At 39.5% G+C, this 19,234-nt stretch overlaps 1 protein-coding gene across 3 annotated transcripts in view; it reads left to right on the top strand.

Annotated features, from left to right (window-relative positions):
- Nucleotides 1-19,234, top strand: part of LOC139755347 (tyrosine-protein phosphatase non-receptor type 2-like) — a 109,408-nt gene that overhangs the window by 22,704 nt on the left and 67,470 nt on the right. The window contains exons 9-10 of one of the 3 annotated variants that reach the window (XR_011714084.1): nucleotides 5,482-5,559; nucleotides 13,039-13,158. Coding sequence is in view for 2 of the 3 variants with exons in the window: in XM_071673515.1 (XP_071529616.1) it covers nucleotides 13,039-13,249 (211 nt within the window). In the remaining variant the exon portion in view is untranslated. Of the gene's footprint in view, nucleotides 1-5,481; nucleotides 5,560-13,038; nucleotides 18,248-19,234 lie in introns of those variants that run through there. The other 2 variants (XM_071673516.1, XM_071673515.1) reach the window with 2 other exon arrangements.

Here is a 19,234-nt window from a genome sequence, read left to right as displayed (position 1 = left end):
AAAGACTTTGGTTTGGTGCATTACCCCAAACAGCTGGAGAGAGGATGTTAGCTCATGAGGCTGTTTCATCTGTTTTTGGCACTACCTTGTTAGATTAGGAAAGAGTGAACAGCTTCAAAATATAGAATGGACCCTGAGAAAGCATATGAAATGGTTGACTGTGATACCTTGTTGAAAAGGGGATGAATAAATGGTGTGGGAGGAAAGCTACTAGATGCAGTTAGGCGTTTTAATGGGAGAGCAAAGTGTGCATGCAAATAGGATTGGAGGAGCGTGAGTTGTTCCAGGTAAAGTTAGGTCTGCATTAAGGGTGTGAGTTGTCACCATTGCTGTGCATTCTCTTCATGGACAGGGGAGAGAGAGCAAATGTGAAGGTCTGGGAGAGATTGGCAGGTCTACAGTATGTGTGGGATGGGGAGGGGTTCCTGGGAGGTGAATCAGTTGCTGTTTGCTGATGACATATCCATGGTGATAGATTCCAGAGAGAAACTCCAAAAGGTTGTTGCAGAGATTGGAAATGTCTGTAAAAGTGGAAAGTTGAGAATGAATATGAACAAAGATAAGGTAATGAGGTGTGATAGTGTGACGGGGGGAATAAGGGTATGATGGTAAGTTCAGGTGTACAAAGCAATAGATGGAACTACAGGGGCTGATGTGAGTCAAAGAGTGGAAGAGGGGGCTAAGGTCCAGGGTGCACTGAGGACCATGTGAAAGGTGAGGCCAGTGTCTGTAAAGGCAAAGATGTTTGAAGGCATAGTAATCCCGATAGTATTATATGGATGAGTCTTGAACCTTGAATGTAAATGAAAGGAAGAGGGTGGATCTTACTGAAACGTAATGCCTAAGAATGAAGTGTAAGGTTAGTTGATTGTGTAGGATAGGCATGGTAGTAAGTGCATTGTAATTGAGAGGGCTGACTAGGATGTGTTAAAATGATTTAGGCATATGGAGAGGATGAGTGAAGAAAGACAGTATTTTTCTATCAGAATTGGAAGGAGCAAAGGGGATTGGCAGATGAAGGAGACGGAAGGATGAAATGAAGGATTCAAGTTGTCAGGGTCTGAACATTTAGAAGGGCAAGAGGTGCTCAATGGGTGGAATGAATTAGATCAGTATGGTATATGGGGCAAGATGTACTGTCAGTGGTCAGGGATATGAAGTGGTCAAGTTAGATTGTGATGTAGTCTTTTGCCTTTGGATTTTGATGGTAGGCTGACTTTGGTACATTATAAGTGATGGCTAAAGACTGAATTTGTGCAAGTTGGGCCATTGTTCTTGGCATTGTTTTGCTGAAGCAGGAAAGGCTAATGCATTGAAAGAAAAACTTCATTTTACTGCACATTTTAAAATTTTTCATGCGTAAGAAGCATGATATCAAAAAAATCATATCACAAAATATAAAGTGAAGAATTTTAGTGTTAAAAGATTTTTAACTGTCGCTGATAAAGTGAATTTAGTGAAAAGTAGGAGATGCATATTGTACCCTTTTTTAAACTAATTTTTTCTTTCTTAGTTGTTTTTAACCAAACCTCTATTGACTGGGACTACATTTATTGAATTTTTTTCATACTTGATCGCCGTTTCCTGCATTAAAGAGATAGCACCTGGAAACAGATGTGGTGGGATGGCACCGGGAATGGATGAAGGCAGCAAGTATGAATAAGTGCATGTGTATATATATGTATATGTACATATACGCTGAAATGTATATGTATATATACATATGTGTGTGTATGGGTGTTTATGTACATATATGTGTTTATGAATGGTTGGGCCATTTTTTGTCCCTTGCATTACTCGCTGATGCAGGAAACAGCGATTAAGTATAATAGAATACATAAATATTTATTTTACTATACTTAACCACCGTCTCCCGCATTAGCGAGGTAGCGCAAGGAAACAGACGAGGAATGGCCCAACCAACCCATGTATATACATAAATACCCACACACACATACATATCCATATACATACATAGACATATACATATATACACATGTACATTTTCATACTTGCTTGCCTTCATCCATTCCTGTCACCACCCCGCCACACACGAAATACCAAACACACCCCCCCCCCCCCCCCCCCCCAGCAAGGTAGTGCCAGGAACAGACAAAAAAGGCCACATTTGTTCACACTCAGTCTCTAGCTGTCATGTGTAATGCACCGAAACCACAGCTCCCTTTCCACATCCAGGCCCCATATACCTTTCCATGGTCTACCCTAGACACTTCACATGCCATGGTTCAGTCCATTGACAGTGCATCTACCCTGGTATACCACATCGTTCCAATTCTCTGTATTCCTTGCATGCCTTTCACCCTCCTGTATGTTCAGGCCCTGATCGCTCAAAATCTTTTTCACTCCATCTTTCCACCTCCAATTTGTTCTCCTGCTTCTCCTTCATCCCTCCACCTCTGACACACATATATTCTCTTTGTCAATCTTTCCTCACTATTACTTCTACTCTCTCAGTCACACGTCTCTTTCATTGCTTACTCAGTCATACCACCTCACTCCACATGTTGTCCTTAGACATTTCATTTCCAACGCATGCACCCTCCTCCACTCAACCCTATCTATAGCCCATGCCTCGCAACCAACAATATTGTTGGAATTACAATTCCTTCAATCATACCCATTTTTTGCTTTCCGAGATAACTTCCTCTCTTCCACACGTTCTTGATTTTTCCTAGAATCTTCACCCCCTCCCCTACCCTATGACTCATTTCCGCTTCCACAGTTCCATTCGGTGCCAGGTCCACTTCTAGATGTCTAAAACACTTTACTTCCTCCATTTTTTCTCCATTCTAACTTACATCCCAAATGATTTGTTCCTCAACCCTGCTGAACCCAATAACCTTGCTTTTCATTAACATTTACTCTCATTTTTTATCCTTTCACAGCTCCAAACTAAGTCATCAGCTTCTGCAGTTTCTCACTCAAATCAGCCACCAGTGCTGCATCATCAGCAAACAGTAACTGACAGACTTCCCAGAACCCCTCATTCCCTACAGACTGCATACTCGCCCTTCTCTCCATGACTCTTGCATTTACCACCCTCACCATCCCATTCATAAACAGATTAATCAGCCATGGTGACATAACACACCCCCACTGTAGACCATCCTTCATTGGGAGCCAGTAACTTTCCTCTCTTCCTACTCGTACACATGCCTTACATCTGTGATAAAAACATCTCTGCTTCTAGCGGCTTTCTTCCCACACCATATGTTCTTTAGACCTTCCACAAAGCATCTCTATCAGCCCTATCATATGCCTTTTCCAGACCCTTATATGTCATGTGCAAATCCATATGTTTTTCTAAGTATTTCTCACACACATTCTTTAAAGGAAACACTAGGTCCACATATCTACTGCTTCTAAAACCACACTGTTCCTCTCAAATCTGATGCTCTGTACATGCGTTCACCCTCTCAGTCAATCCTCATCCATACAACTTGCTAAATATACTAAACAAACTTATACATCTTTAGTTTGAACACTCACCTTTATCCCTTTTCCCATTATATAGTGACATTATACATGCATTCTGCCAATCCTCAGGCACTTTATTATGATCCATACATACATTGAATATCCTTACCAACCAATCAACTCCCTTTCTTGATAAATTCGTCTTCAACACTGTTGACTCCCACTGCCTTGCACCTTTTCATCATTCACCTCCTTTCTCTTCTCTCTCCATGACTTTGATTTCACAAACCACCCTGACCAAAATACCCTTTGTCTTTAGAATGCTATGATTTTAATAGAATTGCAAGTCAAATAATTTTTGTCACTAAGAGGTAAAAGATCGGATACCCTCTGATATTTGAGAAATGTGCGTTGATAAAGTCACTGAAGCTGTGGAAACCCTTGTGGTAGCAACTCTTCTGCCTTATGGAATATTACACTTTATAGCTCATAGCTTGGCATGAAAAGTTTTAGATTGTGCAGTATGATAACTATATTTAGTGTATTCCTGCCAGGCATTGAAGAGTCACATATAGTTTTAGAAGTATTTCAGCAACTTATATGCTGGTGTCAGGCAACCAAACTTTTTATTAAAGAATTTTGTTTGATGGTTTCCATGAGAATTGGTCACTTTGTTTTGGTATATTTGGCTTCCATGTAGTGGGTTCAGCAGCCATATCCAACAAGACAAGATTGACTTTATGTATTCATAATTGCCACAGTTTAGAGTGCAGAAATGAATATTGTCATTCTTCTGACATTTTGTATTTCTCTTTATGAACAGACGTCAAAGATATAGAGAGTTAAATGAATAGATATATTGCACAAGGAGACCCAAGTATCTTGTGTTTCATGCTTCAGAATGCTGTTGAGGGGTCTTTCACTGCGAATTTGTTACCAGATATATAATTCTTTTTTATAGACCATGTTATGTCACTGAATTCTCAGAATTTCAAACTGCTTCAGAATACTTTTAGATTTAAGCAGTGTCCAAAAGTCACATTAGAATTAATGGAAGTAAACCCTACGTGGTACTGTATTTCAGATTTGTTGCATTTTGGAGTTAATATGGAAAAGATGACTTTAGAGTTTATTAAGTAAATTTTGGTAATATATATTTGCCAGGAACACTGCAGTGCTAAAACACAATTCATCATTCAAATTTGCTGTAAATAATGAAATATAATAAAGATTATTTAATGACTTTAAGTAAGCTTGGATATCAACAAATCGTGGAAGAGAGGTGAGTTGAAGTAGCACCAGAAGACAAGTGATCTTTGAAGGTCGTGCAGCAATTCTTGTGCCACTCAATCCGCCACCACCATTACTTGCGGATATTTACGTCATGGTGACATTGCAGAGGAGCGTCTGTAGGGTGGGAGGATGAGTGGCGGAACCTCATTTCTTTGGTCGCTGGGAGAACCCTCATCAAACAGGCTGTACTTCTATTTATAAGAGAGGCCGTGGCGCAGCTGGTATCATATGGAGAGAATGGATAAAGGAAGAATGACTAAGAGAGTATATTTGAGTGAGGTGAGTGGCAGTATGTTTAGGAAAAGACTAAATATTACTGCAGAAGTAAGGACAGAGTGGAGTTTGCTGGTAAGAAGGTCAGGAATTAAAACATGTGAGTTGACTGTATTTTTGGAGAAGGCTTTGCATGGGCCAACCAGATTTAAATGCAGAAAATAACATATTGGATATAAGAATCGGTGGAAATATTGCGTTGACAATTTGACCACTGTGTTGCCCATGTTTACCACAGTATTTTATATACTTTATGTACAATGAATCTTGAGGTTTTAAACGTTTCATTTGTTGTTCGATGTTAATGCTATGTTATGTATTAAACATTTGTTTGATATAAGATTTTTTTTTTGGAGTATAGGGGAGGTGACACAGTAGGTATTGTTACCTACATATAAACTTCGCTACCAGTAGATACCCAGAAACATCCTTCGCAGATGGTTAATATTTGTACTTTTACGAATTTTTACTCTTCAGGGTCAGTCTGTCCTGCAAGCCATGAGAGATATCTTGGAACTATGGGGGTCTGTAGCCTCTTAACCCCCTACTATACTGGTAAGATGAATGCTTCCCAGCCCTTGGCTACCACTTAGTAGGTGGTTATTATATCGGTTCAGTCAGGGTACACCCTCTGGCCAATCAGCATCTTTCACTTGGTGATGACGTCATCATCTAATGAGCCTGTACTGACCTGCCTTATTATTTTTCCAATTACTGATGTAGTAGGACACACACACTCTGTTGTTTGGAGGCTTCCATCCTAATGCTGATAAGTATACTTGTCTTATGCATTTCACCTGTAGGTGTTTTGTAACATTAGTGAACATTGTCGAGCAATATCTTATCACTTTGTATGCACGAGGCATACCCTCAGACTATTCCGTGGCCATTTACTACATACAGAACATTCCAACTTTTGATCATCACCTGTAATGATCATGCTGTCTTACCACCATTTGTGTAGGTTGTGTGTGTATTTATGGGTTGTTTTCCTTTGGTGTATGGGCTCCTTACATAGGGAATATTGTTGAAAGAGATGAGGACTGGTATGGTACAAGTATTGTCCCTGAGAAATAATGCCAATCCTTGTCCAGGGTTTGTACCCCCATGATCGTACAAGTGAGTCATGCCTTTGCAGCTAGGATTTTACCCAATTGACTGACTAGTGTTTCTGTAGACAAAAGGCTCCTTTATCTGAGTCATAGGGGATGGGTGTTGTTTTATAGGGACACTATTTTCACACATGGTCAGGAGTTTTAAAAGCATCTTTCACCAAAGATCCCCCCCCCCCCAGTTTTAGTGGATGGCTAGATTTTTTTCTTTTACATTGGAGGCTCCAGTCATTGACGAAACACCATGTCAAGGCCTTGTCTTTTTTTTTTTCTCTTGAAATATAAAAAGGCTAAAGATGAAAAAATGAATTTTAGAGGAAGTGAAAAATCTGTCCTTTAAATGTTCCATATCATAATTATTGGGAAGCGCATGAAAGGGTAGAGTTCCAAAGATTCAAGGGGTAGGGAAGGAAACAGTTATCAAAGCGGCCCACCCTTGAGTTGCCAAGAACCACACAGTAATTATTTGATGCAGCAGCTTGCTGAGTATTGGGTGGACTTGCAAATGGTAGGGCCAAAAATCAAAGTAATACCAATAGAAGAGGGAATGAACCAACATTGCAGCATGATAAAGTCTCATGTCTTTTGACTCAACTCTGTCAGAATAAGGTTGCAAAGTAGAACCACCCCAGATGTGAAAGCAGTACTCCATACCAGAATGGATCAATCCTTTGTGTAGACAGAGCAGCTGTTTGGAAGAAAAGAAATTTTGACATCTAAACAGGACTCCCAGTTTCTTAGAGGTGGACTTAGCTATTTCTGTAATGTGGGGTTTCCAAGATAGAGTGGATGGTACAGTTATACCTGATATGTTCATTGAGTGAAGAGGCGGAATTTCAGAACTGCCAAAAGAGAGGAAAGTTGTAAGGAATTTTCTCTAAAGAATTGTGTAGAAGCTAGGTCTTGGAGTCATTAAACTTAACCTGATTTCATCAGCCCCAGTGAGATGTACTGCACAAGTCTGAGTTTATTTAGGGAGGTATGTTAAGATGAAATGCCGATCGAACAAGAGAAAAAGGAGCATAATTGAAGGATGTATGGAAGTAGTGTTGAGTTAGTATCATTAGCGTGCGTTTGGTTATTTGTGGAAGAAAGAAAATCTTTGATAAAGAGCAGAAAATGTGTAGGAGACAGGACAGAACTTTGAAGGACACTGCTTATGATGGAGAAAGGTAGAGAGGCTGATCCATCAACAGCCTTGGAGATAGATAGGCCCGAAAGGAAGTTACATAGGAGGGAGGAAAGTCAAAAGATGGGAGCTTAGAGAGGAAACCCAGATGCTACAGCCTGTCAGAAGCTTTAGATATGTCAAGGGCAGCTACATGGGATTCCCAAAAATATTTCAGTTATGATGAGTAAACATTAGTAAGATAGGAAAGAATACCTTTATACATTTTCTGGATTGTTTTATGTCATTTAAGGTCATCTCTTTTTCCCATACATTCTGATTATGGGTTTAAAGATGGAAAGTGAGTTGAAAGGTTTTGGCCTAGCTACCATAACAGAATCACTGCCAGATTAACCATTCAACCGTTGTTTTACCTTAGTTTTTTTCCCTTCCTAGGGTATGTACATCATTTCAGTCCACTATCATCTAACATAGAGGTTTAAGCATTTTTTGGAGATCTTGTAAAGCCAAGAGTGCTTTCAGTCCCTGAATAATGAAAGGGGAATAAATGATGTAAATATAAGGTATCCTTTGTTTTCCAAAAGTTAAGCTTCATTTGCTCCAGCTAGCATGCTGATGAAATAATTGAATTTTTTTTTTTTTTTTTTGATGGCTGGCCCATGCAACATGATATATGGTCCCCCAACAACTATTCTGCCACTGTGACTTGATTGTTATCCTTCAAGCTTCTTAATCATATCATTGGTCATGATCACTACATATCCCTTAATCATTGATGGTGAATATGAATAAAGTCCTGTATTGCTGCATTGCCATATCTTAACATCTTAATTACTTTATCAGTGATAGACTAGGGTACATCTGGAAAGGGTTTATCATTTATTCTTCCAGTTTGGATCCCATAATCATGTAGCAATCATGACTGAAATATGTATCTATTTTTTTTTTTTCATATATATATCCCTGGGGATAGGGGAGAAAGAATACTTCCCACGTATTCCCTGCGTGTCGTAGAAGGCGACTAAAAGGAGAGGGAGCGGGTGGCTGGAAATCCTCCCCTCTCGTTTTTTTTAATTTTCCAAAAGAAGGAACCGAGAAGGGGGCCAGGTGAGGATATTTGCTCTAAGGCCCAGTCCTCTGCTCTTAACGCTACCTCGCTAACGCGGGAAATGGCGAATAGTATGAAAAAAAAAAAAATATTTGCCATTTCCCCCATTAGTAAGGTAGCGTCAAGAACAGAGAACTGAGCCTTAGAGGGAAAATCTTAGCTTGGCCTTCTTTTATCTTACTTCTTTTGGGAAAGTAAAAACTGGAGGGGAGAATTTCCAGCACCCAATTCCCATCCCTTTTAGTCGACTTCTAAGACGCGCAGGGGATTTAGAATATGAATTGTTTGCACCTGATGAGGTTGATTGTCTCCATGATACATGTAGCACTGCATGTAAAAAGAAATTAAATGTTTGATAAGATTATCTGCACTCCTATTGAATTGCAGTTGAATTTATTAAGAAAGGGGGTGACTGTGTGGTTGATTGTTGGCAAGGATATTCATTGTATTTATGGATCATAGTGAAGTGCCTGGGGATTGACAGAATGCATGTATAGTGCCATTGTGCAGAGGCAAAGGGGATAAAGGTGAGTGTTCAAACTTCAAGGGCATTAGTTAGTTTAGTATTCTTGGAAAATTATATGGGAGGGTACTGATTGAGAGGGTGAAGGCATGTACAAACCATCAGATTGGGGAGGAGCATTGTGGTTTCGGAAGTGATATAGGTTGTGTGGATCAGGTATTTGCTTTGAAGAATGTTTGTGAGAAATAATTAGAAAAACAAATGGATTTGTATGTATGGAGAAGGCATATGGTAGGGTTGGTAGAGATGCTTTGCGGAAGGTCTTAAGAGTATATGATGTGGGAAGTAAACTGCTGGAAGGAGTGAGAAGTTTTTATCAAGGGTGTAAGGCATGTGTACAAATAGGAAGAGGGGAAAGTTATTGGTTCCCAATGAAGGCTGGTCTGTGGCAGGGGTGTGTGATGTCCCCATGGTTGATTAATTTGTTTATGGATGGAGTGGTTAGGGAGTTTTGGAGAGAAGGACAAGTAGGTGGTCTGTTGGGGATGAGAGGGCCTGGGAAGTGAGTCACCTGGTGTTCACCTATAGTACAGCTTTGATGGCTGATTTGAGTGAGAAACTGCTTAGTTGATGACAGTTTGGAAAAGTGTGTGAAAGGAGAAAGTTGAGAGTAAATGTTGATAAGAGCAAGGTTATGAGGTTCAGCAGGGTTGAGGGACAAATTAGTTGGGATGTGAGTTTGAATGGTGAAAAATTGGAGGAAGTGAAATGTTTCAGATATCTGGGAGTGAACTTAGCAGCGAATGGAACCATGAAAGTGGAAGTGAGTCATAGGGTTGGGGAGGGAACAAAGATTCTTGGAGGGATGAAGAATGTGTAGAAAGATAGGACGTTATCTTGGAGAGCAAAAATGGGTATGTTTGAAGGAATAGGAGTTCTAACAATACTATATGGTTGCAAGGCACAGATATAGGGTGTTTTGGTTGAGGTAGTGTGCAAAGTGAGAGGGTCAGGAAGAATGATTTGGTAAACAGATAAGAGGTAGTGAAAGTTTTGCGGAAGATTAAAGCTGGCAAGGTGGCGGGTTTGGATGGTATTGCAGTGGAATTTAGGAAAAAAGGGGGTGACTGTGTTGTTGACTGGTTGGTGAGGATATTCATTGTATGTATGGTTCATGGTGAAGTGCCTGAGGATTGGCGGAATGCATGCATAGTGCCATTGTGCAAAGGCAAAGGGGACAAAGGTGAGTGTTCAAATTACAGAGGTATAAGTTTGTTGAGTATTCCTGGGAAGTTATATGAGAGGATATTGATTGAAAGGGTGAAGGCATGTACAGAGCATCAGATTGGGGAAGAGCAGTGTGGTTTCAGAAGTGGTAGAGGATGTGTGTATCAGGTGTTTGCTTTGAAGAATGTATGTGAGAAATATTTAGAAAAACAAATGGATTTGTATGTAGCATTTATGGATCTGGAGAAGGCATATGGTAGAGTTGATAGAGATGCTCTGTGGAAGTTATTAAGAGTATATGGTGTGGGAGGCAAGTTGCTAGAAGCAGTGAAAAGTTTTTATCGAGGATGTAAGGTGTGTGTATGAGTAGGAAGAGAGGAAAGTGATTTGTTCTCAGTGAATGTCAGTTTATGGCAGGGGTGCATGATGTCTCCATGATTGTTTAATTTGTTTATGGATGGGGTTGTTAGGGAGGTGAAGGCAAGAGTTTTGGAGAGAGGGGCAAGTATGCAGTCTGTTGTGGATGAGAGGGCTTGGGAAGTGAGTCAGTTGTTGTTTGCTGATGATACAGCGCTGGTGGCTGATTGGGGTGAGAAACTGCAGAAACTGGTGACTGAGTTTGGTAAAGTGTGTGGCAGAAGAAAGCTGAGAGTGAATGTGAATAAGAGCAAGGTTATTAGGTACAGTAGGGATGAGGGACAAGTCAATTGGGAGGTAAGTTTGAATGGAGAAAAACTGGAGGAAGTGAAGTGTTTTAGATATCTGGGAGTGGATCTGGCAGCGGATGGAACCATGGAAGCGGAAGTGAGTCACAGGGTGGGGAAGGGGGCAAAAGTTCTGGGAGTGTTGAAGAATGTGTGGAGGTGAAAACATTATCTTGGAGAGCAAAAATGGGTATGTTTGAAGGAATAGTGGTTCCAACAATGTCATATGGTTGCGAGGCATGGACTATAGATAGGGTTGTTCAGAGGAGTGTGGATGTGTTGGAAATGAGATGTTTGAGGACAGTATGTGGTGTGAGGTGGTTTGATCGAGTAAGTAATGAAAGGGTAAGAGAGATGTGTGGTAATGAAAAGAGTGTGGTTGAGAGAGCAGAAGAGGGTGTATTGAAATGGTTTGGTCACATGGAGAGAATGAGTGAGGAAAGATTGACAAAGAGGATATATGTGTCGGAGGTGGAAGGAACGAGGAGAAGTGGGAGACCAAGTTGGAGGTGGAAGGATGGAGTGAAAAAGATTTTGAGCGATAGGGGCCTGAACATACAGGAGGTTGAAAGGCGTGCAAGGAATAGAGTGAATAGGAACGATGTAGTATACTGGGGTCGACGTGCTGTCAGTGGATTGGACCAGGGCATGTGAAGTGTCTGGGGTAAACCGTGGAAAGTTTTGTGGGACCTGGATGTGGAAAGGGAGCTGTGGTTTGGGTGCGTTATACATGACAGCTAGAGATTGAGTGTGAACGAATGTGGCCTTTGTTGTCTTTTCCTAGTGCTACCCCACGTGCACGCGGGGGGAGGGAAGTGCCATTTCATGTGTGGCGGGGTGGCAATGAGAATGGATGAAGGCAGCATGTATGAATATGTACATGTGTATATATGTATATGTCTGTGTATGTATATGTATGTATATGTTGAAATGTATAGGTATGTATGTATCTGTGCGTGTGTGGACGTATATGTTTATACATGTGTATGTGTGTGAGTTGGGCCATTCTTGTCTGTTTCCTTGTGCTACCTTGTTTAAGTGGGAGACGGCGACAAGATATAATGAATAATAAATAAGTAAATATTGAGTAAGTAATGAAAGGTTAAGAGAGATGTGTGGAAATAAAAAGAGTGTGGTTGAGAGAGCAGAAGATGATGTGTTGAAATGGTTTGGACATATGGAGAGAATGAGTGAGGATAGGTTGACAATGAGGATATATGTGTCAGAGGTGGAGGGAACAAGGAGAAGTAGGAGACCAAATTGGAGGTGGAGGGATGGAGTGAAAAAGATTTTGACTAGTCGGGACCTGAACTTGCAGTAGGGTGAGGCGTGCAAGAAATAGATTGAATTGGAACGATGTGGTATACCAGGGTTGACTTGCCGTTGGTGGACTGAACCAATGTATGTGAAACGTCTGGGATAAACCATGGAAAGGTTGGTGGGGCCTTGATGTATATTTATATGCAAACCACAGTAAATAGTGCACTCAGAATAATTAATGTGCTGTCAAGGACTTATAGCACTCAGCACCTTCACAATGAAATATAACAAAGATCCTCCCAGTACCACCCAACTTCAATATGCTATACACTTGATATTAGACCCCTCCCACTCAAACCCCCAAGTAGAAATGATAGAAATAAAAAGCTTACCATTGCCTCGCACTTCAGTTACCTATGTTCTTTGATCCTGCCACCCTCAACAAATAGGACACTAGAATAATCCAGCAAGCACTAAGGCAGGGAGAACATTTGGGTTTATGAAAGAAAATTAAAAGACATGTTTAACCTGTTCATTGATATTGGTTGTTATATAAATGTATTTTAAGCATTTACACATTTCAATGGAAGGGGATATATAGTGTGATACTGTCTCAGTATGTCATTGCACTTTACACCAGTCTGTGTTTACATTAATTCTCCCCAGACTTTAGTTTTGATGTGATAGCATTGCTAAATCATGCTGAATTTTATTCAGACTTCATGAAATTCTCTGTTCCTTCAATTTTAAGCTTAGGGTTCGAGATGACGATAATTACCACATCCAAAACATATGTGTATCATGCTTACCTCTCTGGACATTTTTTATCTTTTTGGATTTTTTAGGCTTGGTGAGAATACTTGTGCCTTTGGGCCATAATACAAGTGTAAAAATGTACTGAAATTTCTTCATATGTTCTTACAGAAATATTTATTTTTTTTCCAGAATGAGGTGGTTGGGGTATTCATTTCACTTTGATTCAACTATAATCACAGATGTTCAGCAATTACCGATTCTCCTTTGTGTTCTAGGTGCAACGAAAATGATGTTCGACGACGAAAACGACGGGAACAAAAAGCAGTGACTGCAGCCAAAATCAAGGCCATGGTGGAAAAGCAGCGAGCCAACGAGCTTTGGCAAGAGAAAAAGAGGTTAATAATGCGCCCAGTTTCCCTATGTGTTGCATTTGTTATCCTTGGTTTGGGAGGAGGCGCTCTCTTTTATAGATTTTTTCATGCGTAGGATGACATTTGATTCTGATTACGGGTACTCAAGTAATACCACCAGCTAGATTGATAGTTCTTGTGAAGTACCAGTTTTGTTGATAGTATGGTGAAAAAGTAATTTTTTCTCTTTTTCCCCACGAACTTGCATATCTGACCTTTTGAATTTGTGCCTCAGTGAATTTGCAGGTAAAGGTCAGTGAGAAGAATGAGTTCCAATATGCAAGGTACCAGAGCCTGCCAATGGCAGTGAAATGAAGCGTTACCTTATTGATTTTGCTATATTGGTTGTTTATGGATCAGTCAATGCATCTGGAATTGTTTTGCCTTTTTTTAAATGAGTTAAATAATATTAAATCTTTGATATATTTTGTACCTTTCAGTAGATTGTGTGCTTTGCTCAGAAATGGGACAGTATAGTGGGATGCTACAGACTACCATCAGAACACTTTGTGTAGACTTTAATCAAAGTACACCACCTCTGCTGATTTATTTAAGCTGTGCCATGTAGCACATAACTAAGAGGAAATACCTTCATTTATCCTATGTAGGGGAAGTAAAAATTTTTTGGTTTTCCACATTTTACATCTTGGTATTACCATCCCAAATCTTATCTGCAGTTGAAGAAGGTCTAAGTATTTGCTGTTGACAGGAATGGGCTGCATTTGGAATTCTTTTGATGTACACTAGTGTGTTATGTAGTTTATGATATTTCCCACCAAAGGAAGTGTTTTAGATATTAATCACCCAAGTTAAATAAGGGGAAGAATCTCAAGCTTATTCTTTGATTCTTGGGTTTATCATGGATATGTTTCTTCACATGATTGCAGTGGGAGTGCATGGAAAAATACCACTGAGTAAGTGAATATTAGTGTGAGAGGGAATGGATGTATGGTGTATTGATAACATAGCTTATGTAGGTGTTGAGTGTGAGAGGACACTGTGATGTCAGACACTCTTAAATGCAAGAAACCAAAGTGAGACTATTAAAGAGGTTATGAAAGCAATGAAAGATGAATGTAATGGACTGTATAGCATTTTCTTAATTTATTTGGTATTTCTTCAGAATGTCATAGTATTTTATAATGCACAGTATTTATGTTGTCTAAGATAATAATTTTCTTCTCTGCCTTTTTGATAGTTGAATGGTATCACTTATTAGCTCATTCTTGTTCTTTAGAGTATAAGAGAAAGTGATTTATGATAAGGTAATTTTTTGTGTACTTCATTCATTATCAGCCATTTATGAAATTCGTTGTAATGAAATAACAATTGTGTGGAGCAGATTCAGTTTCATAATAGAAATGAAATTTGTGCTAGTGATATACAAAATTTAAGGTTTGGTCTGTTCTCTAACTATACCAAATATAATAAGTAGCATTAAGGACATAATATACAATGCTGTGGTTAATTTCATAGTTTCAGAGGTCAGAATAATGTTAGTCGCTCAAGTGATAACATTGTCATTCTGTCATACATTTAAGGGATTTCAACCAAACCTAACTCCATTTGGAGGAAGAGGCTTATTCTGATGAATATGTGTATCATCATATTGCTCAAAATGACAGACATCCATTTATAGATTTGTGTTTCTCATACAACATCTTGGTTTCCTTCATTTCATCAGAAACAAGTAAAAACATGCTTGTAGTGAAGTTTTTCTACAATTTGTAGGTGAACATCAGGTTACAGGAAGTTATATTAGAGTTGTATCGGATGTCTGAATTCAGAGATATGCGGATGCAGATGTGTATGCGGATATCATGCTCACGTATTTTGCGGATACTGATGTAAATGTCAGACTTTGACATCCTCATGGATGCGGATGTTTTCTGGATATTTTGTTATATATTTCAATAGATGAAGAATTATTCATTCACTATAGAACATCAATCATTTCTAAATGGCAGCTACTTCTGTTACAAAGTACTGTGTGATTGTAGTTTCTTATTGTTATGACGAGTTCCACCCTCTCAAGTTGTGTTTTACCAGGGTGTGGGACGGGGACCCAACTCATTGGGCATCCCACCAACCACTTTCCCCACCCTCCATTCTTTTTGAAAGTGGTTAACTTAACTCCTAATCTTTTAACAGCTGTTCTTTCATCAGTATTTAAAGTTCAAGGTAGGCAAGTTTTCCTTCAAAAACAAAAGTTTCTCTGCCCTTTCTGCTAAAAGTTGCTTACGTTTTGTATTGTAGATGAAGCCAGCACCACGAATAGCCGCTCTCTAGTGACACTGCTTGGGGGACAGCGAAGGTATTGGCATGTGACCTATGCCAAATCAGGGTAGATTTTCTTTCCACCATTGCAAACTGTCTTCACTTGTTCCACTAACAATCTTCTCCTTGTGATACCTCTCAATATCTTCCATTGCTCTTTTCCTTGCTACATGTGTCTCTTTCGCTTCTTCATCACTAATGGTAGCAAGAATAGAGGTTATTGCTTCACCAATATTCCATACGTGTTGGTTGCCTTAATTGTTTGTGTTTTGCTGTCTCTTCTTCATTTTCTGGTTGGTTCATCTTCTTCATTTGCCTTGGTGCTCAGCTGAGTCAGCTCTTCACATAGTCTGGCAATTGATGATTTCATTTGATCAATGATGAGAGAAGAGGCAAAGAATTTACTTTTATATCTTGGATCAAGAAATGTTGCATCTCTGTACAAATCTCCACATTCAAGCCAGGAAAATATTTTTCAACATCAGCTTGCATTGCTTATTTAATAATGTTTACTACCTGTGTTGCTTTTTTATTTTGGGGTGACTCGGTCATTGATTCAGTATCTGATTCAGAGCCTGAAACCGAGGTATCAGTTACTTCAGAAACTTTTGATGTGCTTGGCTGAAGATTGGTTTTCAAGGAAACTGCGAGAGGTATCACATCACCTACTGTAAATGTTGAGTCACTCGGTATTTCTGTGGTAGCTTCATAAGGTTCTTGAGCTGTTGCATATTTGGACATTATTCACCATTCAGTGGTGCTGAGTTGCTTTATTTGGAGTTGGTAGTAGCATGCAAACATAGTGACTCCTTTATTTTTAGTTTTCTTTTCAGCTTGTGCAAGGTGCTGTCCCACCTTGTGGGTGTATCGTGGACAACATATAGCTTGGGTTCTTGCAGCCTGTCCTGAATCTTTTTAAGTTCATCTTGTGCCATCATTGAGTGATGAAAATAAGTAGCGGTGCTGTGGCGTTTCTGCTGAGGTATCTGACCACATGTCAGTTGTGAAAGAATCTTGCTGTTCTGCTTCACTACATCAATCAGTCCTTTTACTTCCCTGAAAATAGACTCATTCATGTCATTGCATATCAGTGAGGAATAAAAGTTATGCTGCTTCAGCCTTATTGTGGAGCAGCTTCAGCCATCAGTTTCATGAATCGTGTCTTCAACATGACTGATTTGTAAATCATCTAGTACTAGCATTTCTGCTACACACCTATCCAGTTTCTTTGATTTAAAGTTAGAAGCATCCCACAGTTTTCCACTCTGAAAATATTCTTCAACCCTTATTTACTTAATATCTGACCTTACTCTTTGCTAAGGAGTTTTTTCTGTCTTTAGTTTCTCCTCTAACTTCTTTCTTTCTTCTGCTTCAAACTCTTCAGACTGCTCTTTGTGCTTTGATTTCAAATGATTTTTCAAAGATGTAGTTCCATATTCCTTTTGTGAATAATATATTTTGCACATTGTGCTAAGTTATTTGGTTGTTCCACAAAACATTTCCACACTTGACTTACATTTCCACACTTGACTTACTTTATGCCATTTTACATAAATGAACGTCAGTAAGGCTTAGTAAACTTGATTATCTCACTAAGAGCCATGTGATCAACAGACACACTGCCCACCCCTGAGGCAAGCTCCTCTGCACTGCAGCCAGCTCCCTCACATCACTATCACGGAGTGATAAGTGCTCATCGCTGCCAGTTCTTGTTTTTCAATCTTCTTTTGTTTATCTACCACAGCCGCTTTATGTGTGGTAAGATGCAGATGTTTATCACAAACGTGGATGTGGATTTAAGAAAATGATGCGGATATCCGATTCATCTCTAATGTATATTTGTTTATTCAAATACATATAGATATACATCATTATATATATAACCCAAGGACCCCCTTTATACCCCCCCCTGTACCTTCAAGGATACACCACAATCAGAAGCAGGGAAGTGGTGGGCTCCTTTAGAGTGAGAAGTTCCATGATGAGACTGCCTGCACTCCTTTTAGTCAACTGAATGTGATTCATCCTCTCTGAAGGTGACTTTCCATTTGCAGTGTAATGCATATGCAAGTGCATTATGGTAATACAGGTGTATTTATACATAAGCATGTATGTCTATATAGGCTTGTGTGAAGAGATTCCAGGAGAGATATTGTGTTAAATGGCAAAAGATGAGAGTAAATGACGCTAGGGGCTTGGATGAGGAATGGAAGGTGTTTAGGGAAACACCGCATACATGCTTGAGAGAAATGTGTAAAAGATGGAAGTTGGATTGGTGAGGAAGGGTGATGAGTGGTAGGATGAGGAAGTAAAGTTGCGAATAGAAGAGAAAAGAGATGTATGGGCATTCTTTGCAGGTGAATGAATGTTACTGGGAGATGTACAAGAGAAAGCAGCATGATGTTAAGGGGAAGGTACAGGTGCTGAAAAAAGGCAAATGAGCATTAGGATGAATGAGTATCATCACATTTTAGGAAGAATAAGAAAATGTTTTGGAAGGAGGTTAATAGTGTAAAAAAAAAAAAAAAAAAAAAAAGAGAGAGAACAAAAGGGAACTCCAGTGAAGGGGGCAAATAGGGAAGAGGTAGTAGGGAGAAATGAAGTGGAGGAGATGGAGTGATTATTTTGAAGGCTTGTTAAGCCATGCAGTGATTGGATGGCAGATGTGGGATATTTTTGATATGGTGCTAATTGAAGGGAGTCATAGAAAGTGATTCTGTGAAAAGGGAGAGGAGAGAAAAGCATTGCATATGATGAAGAGTAACAAAGTGTCTTGAGTGGATGATAGTATGGTTGACTTTCTTAAGGAAGGGGATGACACTTGTTGATTGCTTTGTTATGATTTTCATCGTGTGCTTGGATCATAGTGAGGTTCCTGATGATTGACAGAATGACTGTATAGTGCCATTGTATTAAGACAAAGAGTACAAAAGTGAGTGTTTTAATTACAAAGGCAAACATTTGTTTAGTGTAGTTGGTAAGTTGTATGGACAAGTGGTGATTGAGAGGGTGGTGGCATACACAGCGCATTAGACTGGGTAGGAACAATGTGGTTCCAGGTGTGGCAGAGGATGTGTGGTTCTGTCTTTTGTTTTGAAGAATGTGCATGAAAAATACATAGAGAAATAGAGGGATTTGTATGTTGCATTTTTGGATCTGGAGAAAATGTGTGTTAGAACTGATAGGGTTGCTTTGTGAAAAATGTTATGAATATATATATATAGTGGGGTATGAAAGCTGTTAGAAGCAGGGAGTAGTTTATAGATAAGAAGGTATGTGTTTGAGTAGGTAGACAGGATGGTGAGTGGTTCCAGGTGGTGGAGGGTATGTAGCAAGGATATGTGATATCACCATTGCTGTTTAATCTGTTTATGGATGGGATAAAGGAGGCAAATGGTAGTTTTTTTTTTTTTTTTTTTAGGGGGTACGAGTTATTATTTAGTGATGGCATGGTGCTGTTGGCAGATTTGAGTAAGAAACTGCAGGTAGTGGTGTCTGAGTTTGGGAAAGTGTGTGAAAGGAGAGTTGAGATTCAGTGTGAATAAAAGCAAGGTTATTAGGCTCAGCAGTTCAAAGAGACATGTTAGTTTGGGTGTGGGTCTGAATGGAAAAAACCTGTGAAGGAAGTGAATTACTTTAAATACCTGAGAGTGGACATGGCAGTGAATGGAACCGTGGAAGCTGAAGTGAGTTAAAGGGTGGGTGAGGGGCCAAGGTTCTGGGAGCATTGAAGGTAAAAATTAATACATTTGAAGGCATAGTAGTCCCGATAATGTTTTAGGGA

The sequence above is a fragment of the Panulirus ornatus genome, chromosome 19, assembly GCF_036320965.1.
Source record: "Panulirus ornatus isolate Po-2019 chromosome 19, ASM3632096v1, whole genome shotgun sequence".
NCBI classification, from domain to species: Eukaryota; Metazoa; Arthropoda; class Malacostraca; order Decapoda; family Palinuridae; genus Panulirus; species Panulirus ornatus.
Note: the sequence above shows the minus strand (reverse complement) of the source record. Positions and strands in the feature narration are given on the sequence as shown.